This window comes from Plectropomus leopardus, chromosome 1 (assembly GCF_026936395.1).
Source record: "Plectropomus leopardus strain MGB_pleo_1.0 chromosome 1, ASM2693639v1, whole genome shotgun sequence".
Taxonomy (NCBI): domain Eukaryota; kingdom Metazoa; phylum Chordata; class Actinopteri; order Perciformes; family Serranidae; genus Plectropomus; species Plectropomus leopardus.
Genome location: NC_142176.1, coordinates 21,246,296 through 21,267,831, shown reverse-complemented (window position 1 = coordinate 21,267,831; position 21,536 = coordinate 21,246,296). Strand labels below are relative to the sequence as shown.

The 21,536-nt window shown below is 37.0% G+C and overlaps 3 protein-coding genes across 9 annotated transcripts; 1 reads left to right on the top strand and 2 right to left on the bottom strand.

Annotated features, from left to right (window-relative positions):
• The first annotated feature begins 3,885 nt into the window (after positions 1-3,885).
• Positions 3,886-10,015, top strand: bmal1b (basic helix-loop-helix ARNT like 1b). 3 transcript variants are annotated; one of them, XR_015776586.1, is made up of 8 exons: positions 3,886-3,990; positions 4,083-4,165; positions 6,095-6,187; positions 6,310-6,427; positions 7,047-7,548; positions 7,661-7,767; positions 7,990-8,144; positions 8,554-10,015. XR_015776586.1 is itself a non-coding variant. In XM_088077544.1 (4 exons), the coding sequence occupies exons 1-4, from the start codon at positions 3,960-3,962 to the stop codon at positions 6,445-6,447; spliced, it is 345 nt and encodes a 114-aa protein (XP_087933670.1). In that variant the 5' UTR covers positions 3,886-3,959; the 3' UTR covers positions 6,448-7,188. The 3 variants fall into 3 exon arrangements, 1 of the variants encoding a protein (XP_087933670.1); XR_015776585.1 differs by having other exon boundaries at positions 7,047-7,767; XM_088077544.1 differs by lacking the exons at positions 7,661-7,767; positions 7,990-8,144; positions 8,554-10,015 and having other exon boundaries at positions 6,310-7,188.
• A 154-nt stretch (positions 10,016-10,169) lies between these two features.
• Positions 10,170-17,632, bottom strand: btbd10b (BTB domain containing 10b). 5 transcript variants are annotated; one of them, XM_042486896.2, is made up of 9 exons: positions 17,416-17,632; positions 16,755-16,902; positions 15,098-15,294; positions 14,320-14,635; positions 14,022-14,124; positions 13,202-13,322; positions 12,691-12,888; positions 12,490-12,600; positions 10,170-11,227 (listed from the first exon to the last, which is right to left on the bottom strand). In XM_042486896.2, exons 2-9 carry the CDS (start codon positions 16,853-16,855, stop codon positions 10,896-10,898), a joined length of 1,479 nt encoding a protein of 492 aa, XP_042342830.1. In that variant the 5' UTR covers positions 16,856-16,902; positions 17,416-17,632; the 3' UTR covers positions 10,170-10,895. The 5 variants fall into 5 exon arrangements, with proteins under 5 accessions (XP_042342830.1, XP_042342896.1, XP_087933657.1 ...); XM_042486962.2 differs by having other exon boundaries at positions 17,337-17,432; XM_088077531.1 differs by having other exon boundaries at positions 15,098-15,291; positions 17,337-17,432.
• Positions 17,633-19,110: 1,478 nt separating this feature from the next.
• Positions 19,111-20,420, bottom strand: pth1b (parathyroid hormone 1b). Its single transcript, XM_088082028.1, has 3 exons — positions 20,328-20,420; positions 20,094-20,192; positions 19,111-19,954 (listed from the first exon to the last, which is right to left on the bottom strand). Exons 2-3 carry the CDS (start codon positions 20,171-20,173, stop codon positions 19,759-19,761), a joined length of 276 nt encoding a protein of 91 aa, XP_087938154.1. The 5' UTR covers positions 20,174-20,192; positions 20,328-20,420; the 3' UTR covers positions 19,111-19,758.
• Positions 20,421-21,536: the final 1,116 nt, after the last annotated feature.

Here is a 21,536-nt window from a genome sequence, read left to right as displayed (position 1 = left end):
TAGTTTCACACATTCACAATATCCATGTATCATTGTCTCCATTTTGAATTGTCTTTACTGCGAAGAACCCAAGTCTGTGTCGCATCCTCACACTGTAAGCAGGTATAACTGGAAATTGTTTATCCCACTTACCCTTGGTGTTTAGCGGGATAGTTCAGATTTTTTGAAATGGGGTTGTATGAGGTACTTATCCATGGACAGTATATTACCTCAAGCAGATGTCAATCGGCAAACCTCCAGTTTGGAGACGCAGGCAGGAGTCCAACACAGAGGCTGAGCAATGCATTGCTGTGGATGGGGAGCAGCAAAACGGATTTTATCCACCTGAAACAGTCCCACTTACAAAAATCAATAAAGTTTAGGTATTTTCACTGGTTTAACTTTTCCCCTTTTCCCCCGTTCTGACAAGTCTTAGACAGGTCTGTCTATGCTCTCTTCAAAGCCACCAGACTCCATTGACAAAAATAGTAATTTTAGCTTGCTGCAGACAGGAGCTGCTGAGATACTGCTGCTTCAGTCAGTTTGTTAGTTTGTGTAACTGTGTGACTTTGGTAAATCTGAACTTACCCTTTTAAACACCAGAGTCACACAATAACACAAACATAATAACTGATTGAGGCAGCGATAGATCGGCAGCTCATGTGTTTAGCGATGTTAGATCAATGCTTTTCTCAATGGCATCTGGCTTTGAAGAGAGCGCCCACAGCAGTAGATTGTTTAGCTTCCGTGTCAGACTAAGGCATGCTTCTCCAAACTGGGAGCGTTCAACTGACATCTTCTATATGCCATGTAGTTTCTATTAATACGTACCCCACACAACCCCTCCTTAAAAAACCAAACTATCCCTTTAATCTTCAGTTCGTTGAGAGATCCAGAATATTAAGGTACCATCACTTCCTTTAGTTAGTTACTGTTTCACTAGCTTTGAGTTTTCTTATAAAGGATTTTTATTATTCCTTCCAAAATATTTATATATATATATATATATATATATATATTGACTGACATTTTTCTGACTTTGCTTGTATTTTATTTATGTATTTGCAACATGACCTCTTGAGCCCTCTCATCCACATGCAGTCAAATGGTTGATTGGAAGAATTTTAAGCAGTTACAGTCAAGTTCTTTCCTGATGCATGAGTTATTTAGAAATAGCCTACACCAAAAGAAAAACAATACCATAACATTTAATCATACTATAGAAACATTCAGTTTTATCTGATAAACCACTGGCTGTTAACAGTAAATGCTGTGAAACAGGCTAATAACAGTGTTGTCTTGGGACTAAAAAAAAAACAGGGATTATGATGTTTAGTAATATGAGGATGTTGCGTTGGAAACTAGAAGGACAAAATGATGCTTTAATCCCCAGAGCCAACAAAAAGCTTATATTACCGACTTTGATAATGTGATTACTCCTGCCATCTGTTCACTCTGTTCAACTTTTAGTTTTGGGCTGACTTTGAGCCATCTCTTTATTTTTGGATTTAGCTAAAAATCTATTGTTAGAAAAATTGCAAAGCCTGAGTTTTTAGATTAAACTATTTTGTTCCCTCTTTAAGGGAACAAATAGTTTCTAAGTATAAAATAATCAATCACAGAATTAAAACTTGTATCTTGAGCTGCAGAGATGAAGCCTTTTATGTAATCAGCTTCAACAAGGATCCTTTTACAGGACAGTTACATCAGTTCCTGTTTAGTATTAAATGTGTCCTGTCTTATGCAAGGATGATTTTGATCTACAGTTAAGAAACACACACACACATCCTCTTAAATCATGTTTTTGAGTCGGTTATTCAATCCCAAAGTTAAGATTGCTCAGCTTAAAGGGTTTTACCATATCTTGATTGAATCTCAGGTTCCACAGGTACTGTAGATTATATATGCCATAAACTATTCTTAGCCTTGTTGTTCCTTGCCTTGTTCGGGTGTGTACTGACTATAAATTAAATGTGACATTGTGTCTCAGTGTAATCCTCTGAGTCTCATATGCTGTAAGCACCAGCTGTTAAAGCTGTTGTCAATCATGCTGCCTTGAACCTACACTGACCTTTTCATATTTGCTAAAACTTTCACTTTATTTCTAAATGAAACTGATTATCAGTGACAAAAATAATTCTTTTCTGTCTAATCTGTAACCTTGCAGCACTTCTGATGGCCTTACTCCAAATGACAGAAAACAACCAAATTAAAAGCAGAGGAGTCTCTCATGCAGCTGTCAATCATGTCAATCAATGTTCATGAGCTGTGGTCAAACTGTCAGACTAGGCAGCACTGATTATAAATCAAGATTATGTTACTACATTGCCTATTCCTCGGCTCAAATGTTTCCGAAACAAATTTTAGTGCACTTGTAGCTGTATAAGACAGTTAGTATAGCTGGTGGGCGAGGCTTTGTAGTCCCATTTAACTGAATCCATCCAACATGGCAGCCAGGTCACAAAGTTTCGGTAAATGGTAAAACGGTAAAAAACACACACGGTGAGTTGCTGATGGCAGGAAAAAGGAATCTGTGAGTGTGAAATAGGAGGAAAGCGAGGCAGGCAGGGGTAGCCTGCAAGGCTCTTGGCAGAAAGGTATGAAGACATGCAGGTGGGTGATGATTCTGGGATATAAGGGTGATAAAAGATGAAGAAAATGAGTCACTATGTAGAAATATAAACTAAGTTGACCCAGAAGCGAAACAACCACAGTGAATTGAATTAACAATCAACTATCTAATGAAGAATGGTTGAGGAGCTGGGGTAGATACACTGCAAGCTGAGGAAAGGAAGACAAGCAGGCTGAGAGAGGCGATGAACCAAGGAGAATGAGGGAGGGAGACCACGCCCACACGGACACAAACAAAACATAAACAGAGAGAAAGAGAGACAGGGGAGCACTGGGAGCTCAGCGAACGAAGACACCAGGGAATCTTCAGGGGGTACGTCCACGGTCGCAACACAGCCAACCCGATCAGCTGCTCTGCTGGCACAACCAGTTCTCTAACAAGAGGATAAGAAGCTCCACTGTAAACCTGTAAGTCAGTCTATAAACATACTCCTACTGCACACTGCAGCAAAATGTGTTGCGTTTGTTTCCTTTCTGTTGGCCTCTTTATGTCAAAATATCCTGGTTTGTTTGAATGTTTATTCATTGTTTGGAATTAAATTTATTTTAATATTTATATATCAATATTAAATTTGACCATCTTATATTAACATTGATGCTCTTCATAAATAAATCCAAGTTCTTATAGCATGTGGTCCTGGGGTTTGTTTTTATGATTTCACATTGCAATTGATTGGATTGGATTGTGTGTGGGTTTTATTTTTTTTTTATTTAAAAAATAAATAAATTTAGATTTAGGAAAAGAAATAAAAGCATTTTGTTACCTTAATTATTTGTTGAACAAAAAAAAATGATGTTTACTACATTTGTGGTTTTAATAGTATGGTTTTATTCTTCTAAATAAGAAATACTCACCTGGCTTAGCCTAGGGTCACTTCTGCAAAATAACAGAAGGCCAAGGCCCAATTAATAATAAACATTAATAATTTATATAAAACTAATTAACTCAGACTTCTGTTGGGAGGTCTGATGTTTGAGCACAAAATTAGATAAAGAAGCTACTTTTTCTTTATAGACTTTGGTACCAAGGTAACAACAACTTGCCAACTTTTTTTTGTTTTATTTAGTTTGTAATGTGGATAAAGTGTGGTCTAACATGCTTTATTATTTGTGCAGGGCCTGTGGGGACCAGCAGCTCTGCACTAAGAATGCAAAGTGACCACAGATGCTTTTCATATGAACCACTATATAACAGGAAAGCAAGAATGGCAACAATCTCTTTACTGTTTTGTGCTGCAGGAGGATGCACAGTCAGGTGGAGAAGAGACGCAGGGACAAGATGAACAGCTTCATTAGTGCCTACATGCAATGCTAAATCATGCAAACTGGACAAACTCTCAGTCCTGCGAATGGCGGTCCAACACATGAAAACATTACAAGGTGAGAATGATGATCTTGAAAGTTAAAGAATTAGGGTATATATATTAATATATATTCAAACAACTGACCGATTTTCTGTCTCTAAAAATCAGGTTCTGCTGTCAACCGATACAGAGAGGTGAATTCAAAACCTGCGTTCTTATCAGATCAGGTCCTAAAACACTCAATACTGAGGGTAGGTCTACAATTTCTAAACAAAATGAAAAATGAATGCATTGCTTACACTTTTACAGTAGTTGCAAATTAATGCAAATCAAGTTTTACTACAATAAGCCTTAAAAACAGCTTTGTTGAGGTAAACACCCACTATAATGCCAGTTACAGGAGCAAATATGCCCAAGTCCCCTTTTTAATTTGAATGTTTTATTTGAGTTGAGACTAAGACAATAAAGGGTGATGAATAAGGCTAATTGTTGTATTTACATTCCTGCCAGTTTCTATTTGTTGCAGTATTGCAATATATTTTCTGTCAGTTTTGCTTTGCCTGCACAGAGTTGATATGTACAGATACATAGTACTGCAGGGATGCCATTTTTTTGTAGGCAGATGCAGAAGTTAGCATCACTGTAGTTCCTTTGTAAAAATTTAAAGATTTTGGATTATTGCAGAAATTAAGCTCTTCATCAGTTAAATGTTTCAGACACATGTTCTATGCAGCAGGACAATCTTCACAGATAAAAAAAAACAATTTAATGAATTTTGAAGCATAAATGCAGGCGTAAGAAGTAAAAAGCTAACGTTACTATAAATGAACTACACCACAATTGCACAACTTAAAGTTGCCACCACAACAAAGCTATAAAGCAGTGTTCAGCATGATGACGCTGTGTAGTTTTGATTTAGACCCTTGTAAGCAACAGCCTTTTTAAAAATACATTAAAGCAACAAAAAATTCAAATTAGGTATTTATTGACATCATAGAACAAAACCTGAAAGTCTCTTGAGCTTGTGTTAACCACAGACCTTATTTCAGGCATCTAAACAAAAACGTATATAAAAAAAGGTCTAACTTTGAGGTAAGGGAACCAGAAGTGCAACATTACTGTTATTTTTCTGTTCATAGTGCCATTTAATGAATATCAGTATTCACCCATAGATCAAACAGTCTGTAAGGTCAGTAAGGGCCACAACCACTGATGAATGCCACGTCACTGATTGATTATTTGTGCGGTATTTTTCATTTTCAGATAAACTTAATGGTAAATTTGAGCCACCACTGGACTGATATGTTTGGTGGGGTGATTTGTAGGGGAGACGGGGTCTGAGGATCTGGTTCTCTCCCAGGAAACAGGCTGATAAGTCAGCTGCAGGAATCAATATGTTTTATATTAACAGAACACATGTCTATAGTGCTCTGAAAACCCTATGTGGAATTATCACCTGACTGCAGTTCATTGTTGTATTTTAACATCCAGCAACCTTTTTGTTTTTGTTCACTCACAGTGCTTTTATAGAGTTTTCTTTTAACCACAGCAGGCAGCTATTTTCAGTTTCAACTGTCTCTGTGACCGAAATAGCAAACAGATAAAGTTGGCGACTAATTTAACAGCTAAAGAGATATTTTTCTCAGGAGTTGGTGTAGAGTAAAACAGAGCTACTAAGACTCTGAATATTGGACTTGCATTTATCAGGTGGCCACAATCATGACTCCATATTATAGATGTTCACTATATCAACTCATAGGGGATAACAGGCCTTTTCAACGATGGCTGAATTTTATTTGGCTGCTTCGATTTCAGGATCCAGACTCTGCACATGTTAAATAGAGGAGCGACATCATTACTTATATTAGTAACACCTGTGCTTTTCCTTTAATGAAAGTCTTCTGCGAGATAGGTCCATGCACGTTTTGTTTGTTGCCTCAAGTGGCCAAAAATCAATCAATGCAGGTTTAAGGGCATCTGTTTTAATAGAAGGAAAGTGTCCACAAAGAAAAAGTTCCCGAACTACTATGCTGACATCAATAAGAAGCAAGAGAATCAGTGGATAGAGAGTTCAGGTGTGTTCGCATCACAAATACTGCTTTTTAGATCAAATGAATTAAAAATTATAAACTGTAAACTTCTCCTCCAGTTCACTGCATTACCTCCTCTGTTGTCCCCAGGCTGCTGATAACTTTCTGTTTGTTGTCGACTACAGTCAAGGGAAAATCTTGTTTGTTTCAGAATCAGTGTACAAGATCCTAAACTATAGCCAGGTAGGTGCAGATCATTTTGACTTTACTAGTGTACATTCTGAGACCAAATGGCATATTGTGGACATTTGTTTGAGTAATATGGCCCTCAGTGCTCCTTTTGCGTTTCATCTCTTTGTCTCCAGAATGACCTGATGGGCCAGAGTCTGTTTGATCACCTGCATCCTAAAGATATTTCCAAAGTCAAGGAGCAGCTGTTCTCAGAGGTTACCGCACCACAAGAGGGACTCACCAATGCAAAAAGTAATAGTACAGTAAGATAATTTCAAGAGGGTCTTAATTAATTTCACTTCATATTTATGGCAAAAAAAAAAAAAAACCCGGAACAATACATCCAAACATTTTACATAGCATTTACTTTAACAGGTTCAGAACCCAATAATGTTTCAAACACAAAAATATTGTGTTAATTAATTTGTTCTATAAATGTACTCATAAGTCATATTTCATTATGTTATTTTTCTGCCCATTCCAATTGACGTAGACTTTGAATGCAGAATCCACCTAATAGTAAAAATGACAAAAAAACAATCTTAACAGACCTTTTTTCAACAAAAATCTTGAGTTCATCTAATTTTCATGAATGTTTAACTTATATTAATGAGTAAAGTGATGCTTTAAAACACATGGCATGTATATATTGTATTGTATTTGTCATTACAACTCAGAATATCCTCAATTTATGAAGTATAATGTGTGTACTTTAAACACAGTTTGAACATAAATGATGTACTTTACAAACATAAATAGGTTAAACATGCCTTGCCTGTCCTGTTTGATGTAATACAATACCATAAAATTACATTGTAATTTACAGGCTGCCATCTCCGCTGTTACATCTTTGTAATTGCTTGTTTTTCAGGTGGTCTTTTCTTAAGAACAAATAAGAATCCATGTTCTTTATGGCTTTTTTCTGGGCTGAGACGTTCATTTTTCTGCAGGATGAAGTGCAATCAAAACATGGAATATGAAGATTTTTCCTCCAGCTGCTTGAAAAAAAATGGTCTGCTTATTAATCAGAGTGTGATGATGCTCACACATTAGTATTACTTATCAATTTACAATATTAGAATTATATTAAAAAGAATACACCTTAACCCTTTTGGTTTATTCATGGCAGATCTTAAAGGTTTCTGCACCATTCACAGCACCGGTCACCTCAAAAGCTGCCCCCCCACTCAGGTGGATCTGGATGAAAATAATAAGGTTGACAATGATAAATGTTACTTAAGCTGTCTGGTGGCTGTTGGTCGGTTGCATCAAAACACTATTTCTCGGCCGGTGCAGCATCATGTCAAGGTCAAACCCGTGGAGTTTGTGTCACGTCATGCCATTGACGGAAAGTTTGTCTTTGTAGATGGAGGGTGAGTCTGGTTTCATATCAATACAGCTGATTTCATTTCTTGATCAATGCATTGTCTAATATCACTAAATTATACTGAAAAACAAAGTGAATATGCTGTTTTCCTTTTAAAGGGCAACTGCCATTTTGGCTTATTTACCTCAAGAGCTGCTGGGAACGTCATTTTTTGAGTACTGTCATGAAGATGATATTGCTCATTTAGCAGAATGTCACAGACAAGGTATGCATCTTACAGACTCTTGATTGACTGACATATTACACATATACAGCATATGCCTTTCTGTCTGCTGTCTATTAATAGTTGTAACATTGGTACAGTCTGATCTTCTGTGGTGGAATTACAGTTCTGTCCTGCAATAGGTGAAAATAGTGTTGTAGTTCATCTTACCTGTGGACGGTTCATCCGTTATCTGTCCTTGTCCCCCTTTGTCGCTGTCTGCAGTAAGTGCTGCAGATGAGAGAGAAGATCAATACAAACTGCTACAAGTTAAAAATAAAAGATGGCTCATTCATCACACTAAGGAGCTGCTGGTTCAGTTTTAAGAACCCCTGGACCAAAGAAGTGGAGTACATTGTTTCGACCAATACTGTTGTCACGTAGGTAAAATTGTCCTTTTTGAGCTTACAATATAATATTATGGTGTATCATCTATTATATGATATTATTCGAAGTATATTTTCTGTTTCTAGTGTCATTATTTACGATCATTTTTAATCACTAGATCAATATTCAGGCTGACATTATTTTATAATATAGCTGTATTATTTTATGTTTTAATATGTTTTTATTGTATTTTTATGGATTTAGACTTTATGGCTAAGCAACACAAAGAGCGTACAGTCATGCTCTAGTACTTTTACTCAGTGCTATGAAGTATGCTTAAAATGCTTACAATGACGTGCATAAAAAAAGTGAGAACAATAATATTGCACAGTAGTTATTTTTAAACGTAACTCCAAGTAGAACATGAAACAACAAAACAATTTTTGCTTACTTTCACAAAAGGATGGACGCTGAGATCTCAGAGGGTCAGAAAGGGTCTGAAGAGGTCGTTTCATCTGCAGCTCATGGGAGCCTGGTGGGGGGAGAGGTGGAGAAGGACAGAGGTAAGAGGCAGGAGGTTGCAACATCAGGTGAGGACGAAGAAGGTGTTTTTGAAGCACTAAAGGGCTCTACGCCTCAGTCTCAAGGACGAGCTGAAGGAGATCAACACTAGAAATTGGTCTGATTAGGTCGACTGAATGTCTGCCATACCTGCACACACACCTGGAGTAGAGGATGAAGAGGCCTAAGAGTGAAGGACACGGCTCAAAGGCGGATGGAAGTGTTTTCATTGCAACAGAGGACATGAACACTGACTTTCCTCACCACCCTGATCCAACCCAGCACCATGTAGTGATCAGCTGTTCTCCTCTCATATGTCGACAAAGTCACTTATCAATCTTTGATAGTTGTGTGCTCTGAGATATTGGGATATCCCATAATAAAGCGCTATAAAAGAAGGAAAAGGAGTAACAACAACAGCAAAAAAAACAATAAACTTGATTTGTTGTGCCCTTTTTGCAAGACTTTTTTTCCCTAATTTTATATTTCAGTAGATATGTCACAATAACTACATTATTGACTTCCAGGTCAGCAAAAATGATCAAGGTCATGAAAACATTTTAACCAATATGATGCCAGAATAAAAAAAGCTGTTATTTATGTTTTATTTATTTAGGATATTTGAAAAAATGTTTCACATTCTAATTCCAATGTCTGGATATTCTTAAGAAATTAAAGGTCATTTCTCTCTGAAAGGGTATACTTGCATTGTTTTGCTTTTATATTATTATATCAGTGGCAAAAAAAGTAGTCTTAAAATAACAGTAATCTCGTTTATATTATCATATTATTTGTATTATATACTGTATAGTTCCAAAAGTAGTCATTGTGATAAGGCTATATTTTAGTTTTTGTACATTTGATCCATGGTATCAATACTCAGCTAAAAGCATGTTGTAAAGCCTGATCAGTGCATTTGAGTTCTAACTCTGGGAGACTGCGAGCTCCTGTCCCTCCCTCTTTGACTTCAGTTGTCACAGCCACCGCAGGTAACGCACAGGAATGACGCGCCCTGCAGAGCAGCATTCCACATCTTCCTGACCTGCTTTCATTGAAGACAGCCAGTCAGGTAACGACAGTGTTTGCCCTCAGCCGTGGCAACGTTTGTCACTGTTGTGAAATGAAACCACAACTACTGCAGGGGTTTGTGGGTATTGGAATTAACAGATATTTAACTAAATAAGTAAAAGATGCACTAATCTATGTAACTTTATTTTTTATAAATAATTATGAGTCAGGTGCCTTTTTTTTTTTTTACTTGAGAATCTGCTCTAAAAATGTGCACGATGTCTACAAAGACCTCTCTGGTTTATTCTTGTATTATTTAAATGCTGCTTAAAATATTCCTGCTGTATCTCTTGATCTTTTATTCATTGTAAAAAGATAACTGAAAGCTCCTGATTCATTCTGTGTAAGATGTCACCCTTCAGTGAACATCAACGTTCAATGTTCCTGTGAGACAGCTTATGAAAATATTAACAGGTTTAATGATTAAGGAGCGAATATACAAAAAATCGTTATTTTGATGTCTTTATTTGATGATCTTACGTTTTATTTTTTTAACAACAATTTTAAGCTTTGCACAAAAAGATTCTGACCACAACAGCCTGTGCTCTGCTTAATATCTCGGCTGCGGGAGGAGCATAACATCACATATCAGATCCAGCCAATGACTACATACCCAATTACAAGATTCAAAGACATCCGAGAGGAGTTCAACTGGAGATCATGACACGATGCGGTGATTACTGATTTTCTCCATGACCAGCAAGTCATATTTTCTCCTTATCAAGTCTTGTATTCTTCCCCACAAAGCACATTTAGTAGTTAGGCCACCCAAGAGAATCAAAATCAAAATTATCAGTGAAATAAAACCTGTGAGAAAACAGTGACACCACAAGAGTGCTCGGCCAAACCCATCAAATTAAGGTACAATAACATTGTAAATAATAATGTTAATCATAATAAGTGTTTTACTGATTTTTTTCCAAACAGAAAAATAAATTGCTTTGGTCAAGTAAAAAACAAAATTAAAATAATAGTGAACTCTTCCTTTCACCAGTCTTATGTCACTCGAGTCTCGTTTTCTACAGTCAACCAGGTTCTTGAGGCTCTAAGGCTGCAAAGGAGGTGTCAAGGCAATATGGTTATGGTGCCCCTGGCGCTCCATGCTGCAGCATGCTGGGAGAGGGACTAGAGGAGTAGGAGAGGGGCAGAGGCATTGAACGAGGACTCGTGTGTCCTCAGACAGCAGGTGAAGGTGCATCAGGGTCAGGCTCGTTGCTGTAGTTGTTGCTGTAGTGATTCCCACTAGGTGGGTGATTAGGTAGGATGTCCAGTTCATCCACTTGGGGTCCAGGGTGCATCACCACCAGCTGGTCCTGGGGGATGTCTGCTGCTGCTGCCGCCAGGTTAGTGATGGACTTAGACTTGACACATTGGAAGTCCACATGGCGGCTTTTACCCTCTTCCTTTTCCCAGGACATGCGGATGAAGGGCCTCTGTACATAGTTGTAAATGACCTCTGGACGACCTCCTGGTCGTTTTTTGACCTTCTCTTTATATGTGGGGTAGCCTGGCAAAGGAGAAATGTGGACAAATCATTAGCTCGGTTTTTGTTAACAAGTCATCCTCGGATAGATTACAAAAACACCACAATGATGGGAAGAGAGCTAAAAACCCATTAGGTGAAGTACTAAACACACTAATGATGTTTCAGTGCTTAACTGTAATACGACATCATTTGTAACCAGTCAGCTGCCATATAGATTCTGAATGGAAAACTCACATTACGTCATCTACCATTAGGAGCATTTATTGATCGAGTGTGGTGTAGTGCATTCTGGTAGTTGTAGGTTTTTTATCTCTTGAGCAAATGCGGATGCCAAGGCCCCTTTTCTCTGGTCATGAGGCACCACTTTCAAAAGTATTTGCATCTCTCTACTGCATAGACATCCTATTTTTAGTAAAAGACCATCTTTCTGGCAGTGAAAATCTTCTTTCACTGATCAGTTTCACATCATTAATCTGATAAATGAAGAAACTGGTTAAACAGATGGGTAAACATCCAATAAGCAAAGACTTAAAAGCATTTTCCTAAACATTTTGTCTATTAATATATTACACACATGCACAGAAAACAGGGGCAGAGCCAGACCAATGAATTGGTAATGTGCTTTCAATGTCCTTGAAAACTTAATTCCTTCAATGTTGCAATACATGAAGCTATTTTGTTTTGTCTGGGGCCTGGACCAACATTTTGGCACTTCTGTTGTTAATAGAATGCACATAATAAGTGGCATGTTAAAACCAATCGCACTATCACACAAGTAAATTAAAACAAGCTTGCATCTAAGCAGACATTGTTCTCAGTAATGTCAAAATAATCCCCTCTTATCTGTATCTTCTCTATCATACAACTTCTGCTTCTTTTGTTTTCAGTCACACAGTATACCATCAATGTGAATGTTTCGGTCCTTCCATATCCCTGTCCTTTAGTCAGTCAGGTGAGACATTAACTAATTGGAGCTTTTTTTCCTTCTATATCCAATCTGCAACAAACTAACAGGTCTGTCGAGTGTTTTTGTTTTCCCTTTTTCTTTATTACTGTGTTTTTTGGATTGTCTGGATGAAAGCCCTCAGCCCCAAATTAGTACAACATTCAGTGTAGTTTTCTGTTCATACATTATGCGCTGCTATTCTTGATATCTTTGATTTCTGTGTCTGAAGTTTTCCTGTCAGCACTTGTCTACATAATATGCATTTCACTGAAAGCTGGCTTTGCTGACAAGGGATTAAAAAAAATGTGTCACTTTATTTTTTGAAAGGTAAACTTACCTTCAATGCCCAGTCTTATTTTCTTTAATCCTCTCTCCTTTAAAACTGATTTGGCAACATCTCGGTTTTCAATGTACTTGAAAAATCTGTACAGTTTAGTGCTGTAGATAACTGTGAAGAGAACCAAAACAACATTTCTTGGTCAGATGTCTGTCTTCTGTATGTGCACAGACCTGTGTGTCTGTATTAGTGTGTACTTACTCTGTGAATACTCTTCTCCCATTTGTGGTGGATATTCTTCATCCCAGTCGACCACATCATCGTCAGTAAGGACTACAATGTGACATTCCCTCTCTCCACTCTGGGCACTGGCCACCATTAAAGGCAGAACCATTTCCTCCAGGTAAAACTCAAACTGCCGCCGAGCTCCATCATTGGACAGCTCATGCATCAGGGCACCTGATAACAAGACAGATTGTACTGCTTAAAAGATGTGAACAGATTCATACTGGCCTTCAGAACTTGAACCATGAGTTAAACTTGCGTAAAGCCTTAGAGGCCATATATAAAAACCTTAAAAAAAACAAACAAACAAAAAAAAATAGAATACATTTGTGATTATGCATTTTCCTTGCTGCTTGACATGTTTTGTGTTGTATAAGATTGTAGACCCATAAAAGCAGCTTTGCTGTGTCTCTTATTCACACTGACGCAAACTGCCACCGTTAATGTGTAACACTAACAGCGTCAGTGCCCAAGAGGAAATACTCACTAAGGTCTCTGCATTTAATGGTGCTGTAGTCAAAGGAGATGCATAGATAGTCACACGCCTCCCGCAACTCAGGGATGGAGATTCCATCAGGACAGCGGATTATCCCAGATTTGTAGTAATCCTGTCAATTAGACAGAAATCACACAGAAGGGCATCATTTAAAACACTGTGTTAATCCTGTAGACTGTGTAAAATAGGGTTAATCTGTTAACTCATGTATGACATATATATAAAGTAATGAAGTGACCAGATTAAATCTCAAAGTTTTCATTTAAAAACTACATATTATTACATTACTTAGGTGAATACTTTTGGCATCTAATATAAGGTTTTGAGCACCACAGGTTAGACTTTTCTCATTCATTAGTCAATCTGTTAAACTGTAACGAGATGAGTTCTCAGTAGACTGAGGGTGACACGCAGTTAGTCAGGAAACAGGATGAACGAGTTATCTGCTTTAAGACTGTTAATTTGTTGTATGTATGCCTGATACTTAATGCCAAGCCATCACTCACTTACTGTATCACAAAGTAAAACTACATTTCCTGCATTTATTCAAAATAAGAGTTCTAACAATCAGTTGTCAGCTTCTTTGATGCACCTAGCTAAATAGAATGCAGGGAACCATATAACAGCCCTGCTACAAATCCCAGTTTCATTTCAGTTTTTGTTGACACTATCTTAGAGGGGTGTTGCTTTAGGATCATTTTGGAGGCTGTAGTTTGTGTTGGTGTCGGACTGTACTGTGTTACACTGTGAGGTGTTTCATTTTCAGTCTATCATCATTGATAAAAACAGTGAATTTCAGAGAGGGACTGACCAGAATTGCTCGGAAAACTGTTGAGCTAATGCCCTCGGCCACCTCATACTCCCCCTTCTCGTTGGGCCGAGTGAAATTATGTTCTCTTCCAGATCCAAACATTCTGAAATAAAGATAATTTTGGTTTATTCTCTTGAAGACATACAACAGAAATAAAAAAATCCATAGCACTTTCATACCTACATTTAAATGCATATATATACTGAATTTATACACTGACAATTAGTTAAATACTTTCATTTAGTTGTGGCGATAATGAATAATGACAGATAAGAATGATGGTAAAGGTATACTGTACCTGCCCAACATGGTATTGGGTTGTGCAGTGAAGATGGAAGGATCTACTACAAAGCGTGTGTTATCAACAATCAGAGTGACTCTTTCTGAGGTTCTTATGTTGCGGTTTCCCACAGTCGCACCAACTCCTCCCTCCTTGGGATTCTCGTAGACAAAAACCATTTCTCCAACTCCCAAGCTCTTGAAGGTGCCTTCGGTACTGGACAGGCTGCTGTTGCGACTGCTCACCACGCCGCTGCTGCTGGAGCCACTGGGAGAGACTCTTTGAGGCCGTGGACTACTGGGCCTTGATGACGGGCCACCATCTCGTTCACGGTCTACGCACAGAAAGGCAGCGGAATGACTCACAAAGGACAGTTTTCCATTTTAACTTAGGACAAAGCAAACATCCCATTAGAAACATACAACTACTTCATTACTGACATGCATTTTCTATCATTTTGCAGCTCGATTAAGAGGCTTTTGTATTTTCTCATTAATGAGCATCATGATATGTTACCATCTTTTGCATCCATTTTAACAGTGGTCTGATGGTAGTAATATGTGATCTAAAACAACCAGACTGAAAAGGACCAGAACATGTGTGTCTTCAATCTAGACAATTAGACTACAAGCTGTCTTGGCCTAAACACAAACAGGTGATTTACTGCTGACTATAAATCATGTCTGAGCTGCACGTTGATAAATGCAGTTAGCTATTCTCAACAGTAGCTGCCAAAAGCTGTAGGCCTCTAATATGATATCCATATAAGCCCTCTGTTCTTTCCACGCACACTCACCACTGTTGTGTTGGCGGGTGGGTGAGGTGACGTTGCGAATGCAGGGGGTGAGCTGGCCTTCTCTCTCATGTGAGGAGTCCCTAGAGCGATCGCTGGAGCGGCGGCGGTCACGTGAGCGGTCACAGCCTCCACTGGCACCATGCATGCTCATCTTCCTCTGTTCTGCCTCCAATCGAGTTGTTCGGGCCTGACTTCTGCTTTTCAAAACAAAAGCATACTTAACATTCCTCTCTCTTTCTTTCTCAATGCCAGAGGAGCAAAGTCGTTTTGCTCTCATCTTTGATGCCTAACATCTGACACAAAAGAAATTTCAGACATTCCTGAGCTTTGAATCACACAAGATGTCTTATCAAACCTTGTAATTACAGTTAGACAGAAAAAGTACACATGAAGTCAAGGGCAAAAAATTGTAAAAGCACCAGAAGACAGAGGATAGTACACTATGTAACTCTTCATTTAAGATTAGTTCCAGGTCAAATCTGTTTACAGAAAAAAAAGATCAGTATACAAATTATTAATTTCATAAAAGTAACAAAAGGAAAGTGATAGGCGCAGCTGCAGGGTAATAAAGTGTAGTCAGCAGAAACCCATCCACTCACAACAGGCAAACATCATAAGTACAGGATACACCCCCCTTGGCCTGAAACCAAACCGACAAGTCTCAACTCTTCCTGCCTTCTCTATTCTGTCATCATATCCGCCTTTCTATTGTTCCTTCAGCAGGAAAAACTAACAATACAAAAATGATAAAGGAAAGGAATCTAACGGGGTGTGAAGGAGGAGCCAACGCCATAAATTAGATCAGGTATAACATAAGTTAGCAGGAGTTAAGTGAAATACTTTTAGCACCAAAATTAACTTTTCTGTTTAGTGTAAATTAATTTAATTCTAATTCATGAGCATGTCGGGCTCTTTCCTGACTAAAACTGACAGAAAGTGGACCATTAACATACATGTCAAAGAGGCTAAGACGTGATATATTTTGCACACTGTTACATCTTTGTTGTGTATACATTTATGCCACACATAAACCGCTTACGCTTCGGTTAACAAATAATCACTTGATGTTTTTAAAAACTAAATAGCCGTTTTCCAAAATGGCAATGTACTTTTTATAAGTAATATGGTTAAAATCTAATATGGCAGTATGTTTAATTGTAAAACATATCTGCAAATATTGATAATAAAAATAATACAAATTAAGATGACATTACATAAACTCACCTGACATACTAAATGTGAATAAACTAACCAAATGGGAATCTATTTTTTGGAAAAATCTGACCACTGGCAAATTCATCGCTGTACAGTGTCATATATGCCCTGTTTTTGTTGCAGACCACATAATATACTGCTTGTTTTGAAATTAACATAAACATTTTTGACTCTGTACTAAGGTTAGGCCCACATCTAAGGTTACTGAGGTTACAGGAGACATGAGTTATGACGTACAACATGAGGATAAATAACATGATACACATATAAAGTATCGCTATCATCTGATATTTCAAATACCTTTGAGCAACACCTAACAGTGTTTACTTTAATGATACATTATCAATTCAAATTTTAGGTAACAAATGTGTGGCTAATCTATAATCCAGCATTAGCACTGCCTCCTAACAGTGAGTGACACTAAATTGCTGCCATGGCTCACCTCGAATGCTTGCAAAGTTTGCGAGGTCGGCTTGTTGCGTTTCGTTCCCAGTTTTCGGTGTCACTGGAGTTACTGTCATATGACTGCAGACGTGCTGCCATCACCCGTACAGGGGGGAGTCTGGTCTGGATCTTTCACCGTTCATAATCTGGTTAATGGCGAAATCAACAAGTCAGTTCGATCCCCTGATCAGCTCCTAACAACCCACGGGCTAACGTTGGCAGCTGTCAGCTAACAAAATAGTTTGTCAGCGAGTTCACGTGTGCGGTCGACTTGAATGTAAAGTAAACTGAGCGATTGAGACAGTCGCTGACCTTAAATGGTTACATGAGTTTTACACATCTCGGAGCCAAATCTTGTCAACGTTACTGTCAGGCTGAGTCAGCCTACGATTAGATTAGCTAGCCTGCTGCGTTAGCATACCTAGCTAGCTAACGTTAGCTGGCGCTGCTAGCGGTACGATACAACACTACAAGCATAACAAACTGGGACAGCTGTGTGGCTACTGACGTTGTCCCAACAGTACTGACAACAAGGCTGTCATATTCAAAGCAGACACGTCGAGAACATCAAAAAAGCTACCTAGTTAGCTACGTTTTCCGCTGTAGTGTAATCCCAATCTCTCAGCAGCTAGCCAGCCATCTCCTTTCAAAACACTCACCCAGCTGACGTCCGACGTGACGACCGTTAAGTGCTTTACGTACTGACGCACACAAAGCTTAGAGGCCCATCTGTTGCTAAAATTGATAAAAACATTAACTTTGTCTGAAAAGTGAATTAATTTTAGACATGAAAATGTTTTAAAGATGATTTTGTTTGTTTTCAACAAGCTAGAACGACGGATTTGACCATTTCCTAAAAAGGGAGTCAATCGTCGGCTGCTTCACACAGGTCTCGCGAGATTTCTTTCTTTGTTGTCTTTTTTTCTCACTTTATTTAAAAGTGTATGCATGTAGTCTACAAAAGCAACACATTAACGTTAAACTGACTGAAAAAAAGGAACATGAACAAAGGAAAATTAAGAATCAGACAACCTAGATAACTGCATGACAAGTATTTTATATTACATTATAATAATATAATATATAATTGCAAATATATTATATTAAATATTATATTTATGTGTGTATATATTAATTTATGTTTATTCATTTTTTTAATGCTGATATTAAGGTCAACTTAATAGCCTACTGTGTGCATATTAAACCATATTTTCTGCGTGAATTGAATAAAAAAAAATTAAAGTTGTTAACCTCATGAAATTGACTTGATAGTTTAACATTGTCCACCTTGAGTTCAGGATTTTAAGTATCCTACTCTGACATCTTAACACACACACACACACACACACACACACACACACATAAAATATGTATATTAAAGGCCTTTATAGAAAAAAAAATAAAAGACAAATTAACTTGGAAAAAAACAAAAAGTGCTGATCATTTTATCAAGTACTTTGGAGTATGGTTTCAGACTAGAGTCATGCTATAGTCACAGAGATAAGGTGATTCAGAAATGATAGAATATCTGGCTTACTTGTAAGACTTAAGCCCAGTATCATACTATGATACATTCACAATGTCGATGTGCCCAACTCAGATCTCAGTTTATGAAATAGAAGAAACCTTTCAAGAGGACATTCCTAAATATTGTGAAGGGGCTACAGATGGAGAATAATAGATAAAAGTTCAGTATCAGTATCAAAAGGTCCTTGTAAGATGAGACACAGTTCTGAATGTCGGCCCATGTGTGTAAATGGGAAACTTTGATAATGGAAGTTGGTGAGATTGGAATCAAACAATTGGTCTGAAGCTACATAATCATCTGTGAGAATTAAAGCAATATAATATTCTACAATTTAAACACCATTAATTCATCCAGTAATTGGTACTTATTGGATAGAAAAGTGATTTGTTTCAACTTTTACATCATCAGACATTAGCTGTTTTATCACGCATTACAAGAAAATAGTTTTCTTTTTCTTACAGATGAATTGGTATAATAATTTGTAAATTGGAATGAAATTTAATTAGATTAAATAAAAAATAAGGAGAACTTCAGATTATTTTATCAGGCTACCTTGTGGAAATTATTAAATGCATTAATTCAGATATGAAATGTAATATGCTGCTCTAGAATTATGTAATGCAATGCAAAAATATTGGAAATAATCCAGACATTTTAGACTCAATAAGCATATCTGTTGAGGTTTGTAGGTTTCAACTTATAAATGGACACAGGGAAACAAATATGTAACAGCTTATAGGTTTGGGGGTAAATAACAATGAGATTTTTTAATGTAAATCATATAATAGTGAGGTGGAGGAGTTCAGAAATTATTTTTTAGAGGAGGTTTTACAGAAAGAATTTAGTGAAATTTATTTGTAGCAGAGTGGACGCTGATAACCGGACTCCAGCAAAGTACCAGCAAAAAAGACTCTTAACAATGAAGAGAAAAACACAAACTAATTATTCCAGTCCCTAAAAGTAATTACACGAGAGGATGCATAATGTACAAGTGAAACATTACATACAGTACATACATACATACATACATACATACATGTAAGACTAGCTGTTTACAGTAGTTGGTCCTTATTTTCACATTACAATACACGGTAAAGCACATTTATTTAAAATAGTTAATTCTGACATCTGTTGTCAGAACAGGAGTTTAAGGTAATATTTAACTTTTTTAAAACACGTATATGAAGATTTTTCTTCAACATTATGGCCTGAAATGTTGACTTTAATACTTGCTAGGCATTGCAAAAGAATGTAAACAAATTAATACAAATAATTATAATTTAGATATTAGCATACTTTCAATAAATAAATAAAATTAAATAACAAAAGAAACATAAATAAAATTAACAAAAAAAGTAAAAACACAAATAAAAATCAATAACAATTAGAAAAAACATTTTCCATGGTCAGATCCTCATGGGCAGGTGAATAGGTTTTCTGTTTAGTGAGAAAATAGTTAGCAAATAGGTTATATTCAACTTTTCTGCGTGTTTGATCCAAGAATATCTTTTAGGAACATATTTTTTATATCCCTTGATTGCTCATATTGTGGTTTGACGCTGGCAACAATAATGTCCTTTAACTTTTCCTGAAGCCAGTCCTGTCTGTCTCCCACTTGTTTGTGTTCTCGAACGTTGTGCATAAGCTGCACTTCACTGATGCTTCTCTTTCTGTAAAAATAGAAGACACCATGATGAATTACTTGTTGTAATTATTCATTGTCAATTAGTTATTTTCACAGCAAAGTAAAAGTGATGATTATGTAATGTTATTTCATGCCTTTAAAAACAATTTAAAGACAGTACTTACCTCAGTGGTTTAGCCTCAGTGTGTAAACAAGCGAGGAAAAGTACCAGAACTAATGTTTCCAAGTACCTCAATGAAAACATGTTGAGCAACTGAAACAAACTGAGTAAAATAGTAGTTAGAAAAAATTAGAGAAAATTTCATTGCCACCCAACACACACTTGATGTGTTTTATTTAATCATATCTAATTGTACTATGATATATTCATTACTGATCCACTGTCATGCCATTCTTACCAGATTTTCTGTCCTTAAATCCAGGAAAAAGTATGGCAGATTTGGTTGAGATTGTACTGTATCAGTGCGGCAAAGAAGTCAAACTTGTTGATCAGTCTTTGGTGCGAGGAAGGTTCTCTCCTTTATATACGGCGTAGCCCTCCCCTGGTCATCAATGAGCCATTTTCCCTGTTGATGTTGATGTCACTTTTCCAATGCATCGATGGGGACAGGCATCTGCATGACACCACCTCCACCACCACTCACTACTAACTCATCTTTCAACACCTCTGCAAAGTGCCCTGTTCGTCACACTGTTTTTGAACTTGTTCCATTTTGACTCTTCATGCTGAATAATGAGACTTTTGTGGATCAGATGAACACGCTGTGAAACAAATCTCTTTATTGATCTCTAATTAGATAATGTCTCATGCAGTGGGACTGCAGTGAAAACATATACTCACTGAAAAGGCAATGACTGTCAAGCTTTATTTATTAGCAATGCAATTTATTTTATGGTTCAACTCATGCAAGCATCTGAAGGTCATGAAGAGGTGCAACTGGGCCAGCATGACGGGAATGAAGCAAAGAGGCCAATCCAGTTATTATCCTTAACCACATAATAATAATAATAATAATAATAATAATAATAATAATAATAATAATAATAATAATAATCATTATTATTATTATTATTATTATTATTATTACTATTATTACTATTATTACTATTATACTCTTTATTTATAAAGCCCTTTGCAAAGTTACAAAGTGCTTTACATGGTTCAAACCATATTTAAAACAATACAGAATTTAGGCAAATAACATCAGGAACACAAACAAAAAAAACTCCAACAATGAAGATAAATGACACAGAAGATCTCAGAAGAGATAGCCACGGTCATTTAGTGCAGGATGTTCAGAGAGACTGCACCTGCTCTTTGACTGAATGCCTGCACAGTTCTACACTTTCTAAAATTTCTTGACAAAGTCCCACTTTAAAGTCCGTCAACTATCTTGTAGCGGTCACAGGGATCTAGTCTATGTCAATGGAAAAGGTGTTATTCACATTTTGATTAAATTACCACATACTTCAAATGAAGAAACATTTTTTTGGAGTCAAATTTGAAAGTCTGGATGTCATCTTCTTGGCTGTATGATGCACATGTGTTTGACTGTGTCTAAACCTGCAGTATGAGTGTGGATCTACAGGGGCCCACTAGTATTTTC

Coding starts and splice junctions, on each gene's coding strand:
- bmal1b (XM_088077544.1), top strand. CDS start 3,960: ATGGCGGTCCAACACATGAAAACATTACAAG. Junction 3,991..4,082: donor ACACATGAAAACATTACAAG/GTGAGAATGATG, acceptor TCTAAAAATCAG/GTTCTGCTGTCAACCGATAC. Junction 6,188..6,309: donor AGATCCTAAACTATAGCCAG/GTAGGTGCAGAT, acceptor CTTTGTCTCCAG/AATGACCTGATGGGCCAGAG.
- btbd10b (XM_042486896.2), bottom strand. CDS start 16,855: ATGGCAGCACGTCTGCAGTCATATGACAGTAACTCCAGTGACACCGAA. Junction 14,125..14,319: donor CCCAATACCATGTTGGGCAG/GTACAGTATACC, acceptor TCTTTATTTCAG/AATGTTTGGATCTGGAAGAG. Junction 12,889..13,201: donor CATTAAATGCAGAGACCTTA/GTGAGTATTTCC, acceptor TCTTGTTATCAG/GTGCCCTGATGCATGAGCTG.
- pth1b (XM_088082028.1), bottom strand. CDS start 20,173: ATGTTTTCATTGAGGTACTTGGAAACATTAGTTCTGGTACTTTTCCTC. Junction 19,955..20,093: donor ACTGAGGCTAAACCACTGAG/GTAAGTACTGTC, acceptor CTATTTTTACAG/AAAGAGAAGCATCAGTGAAG.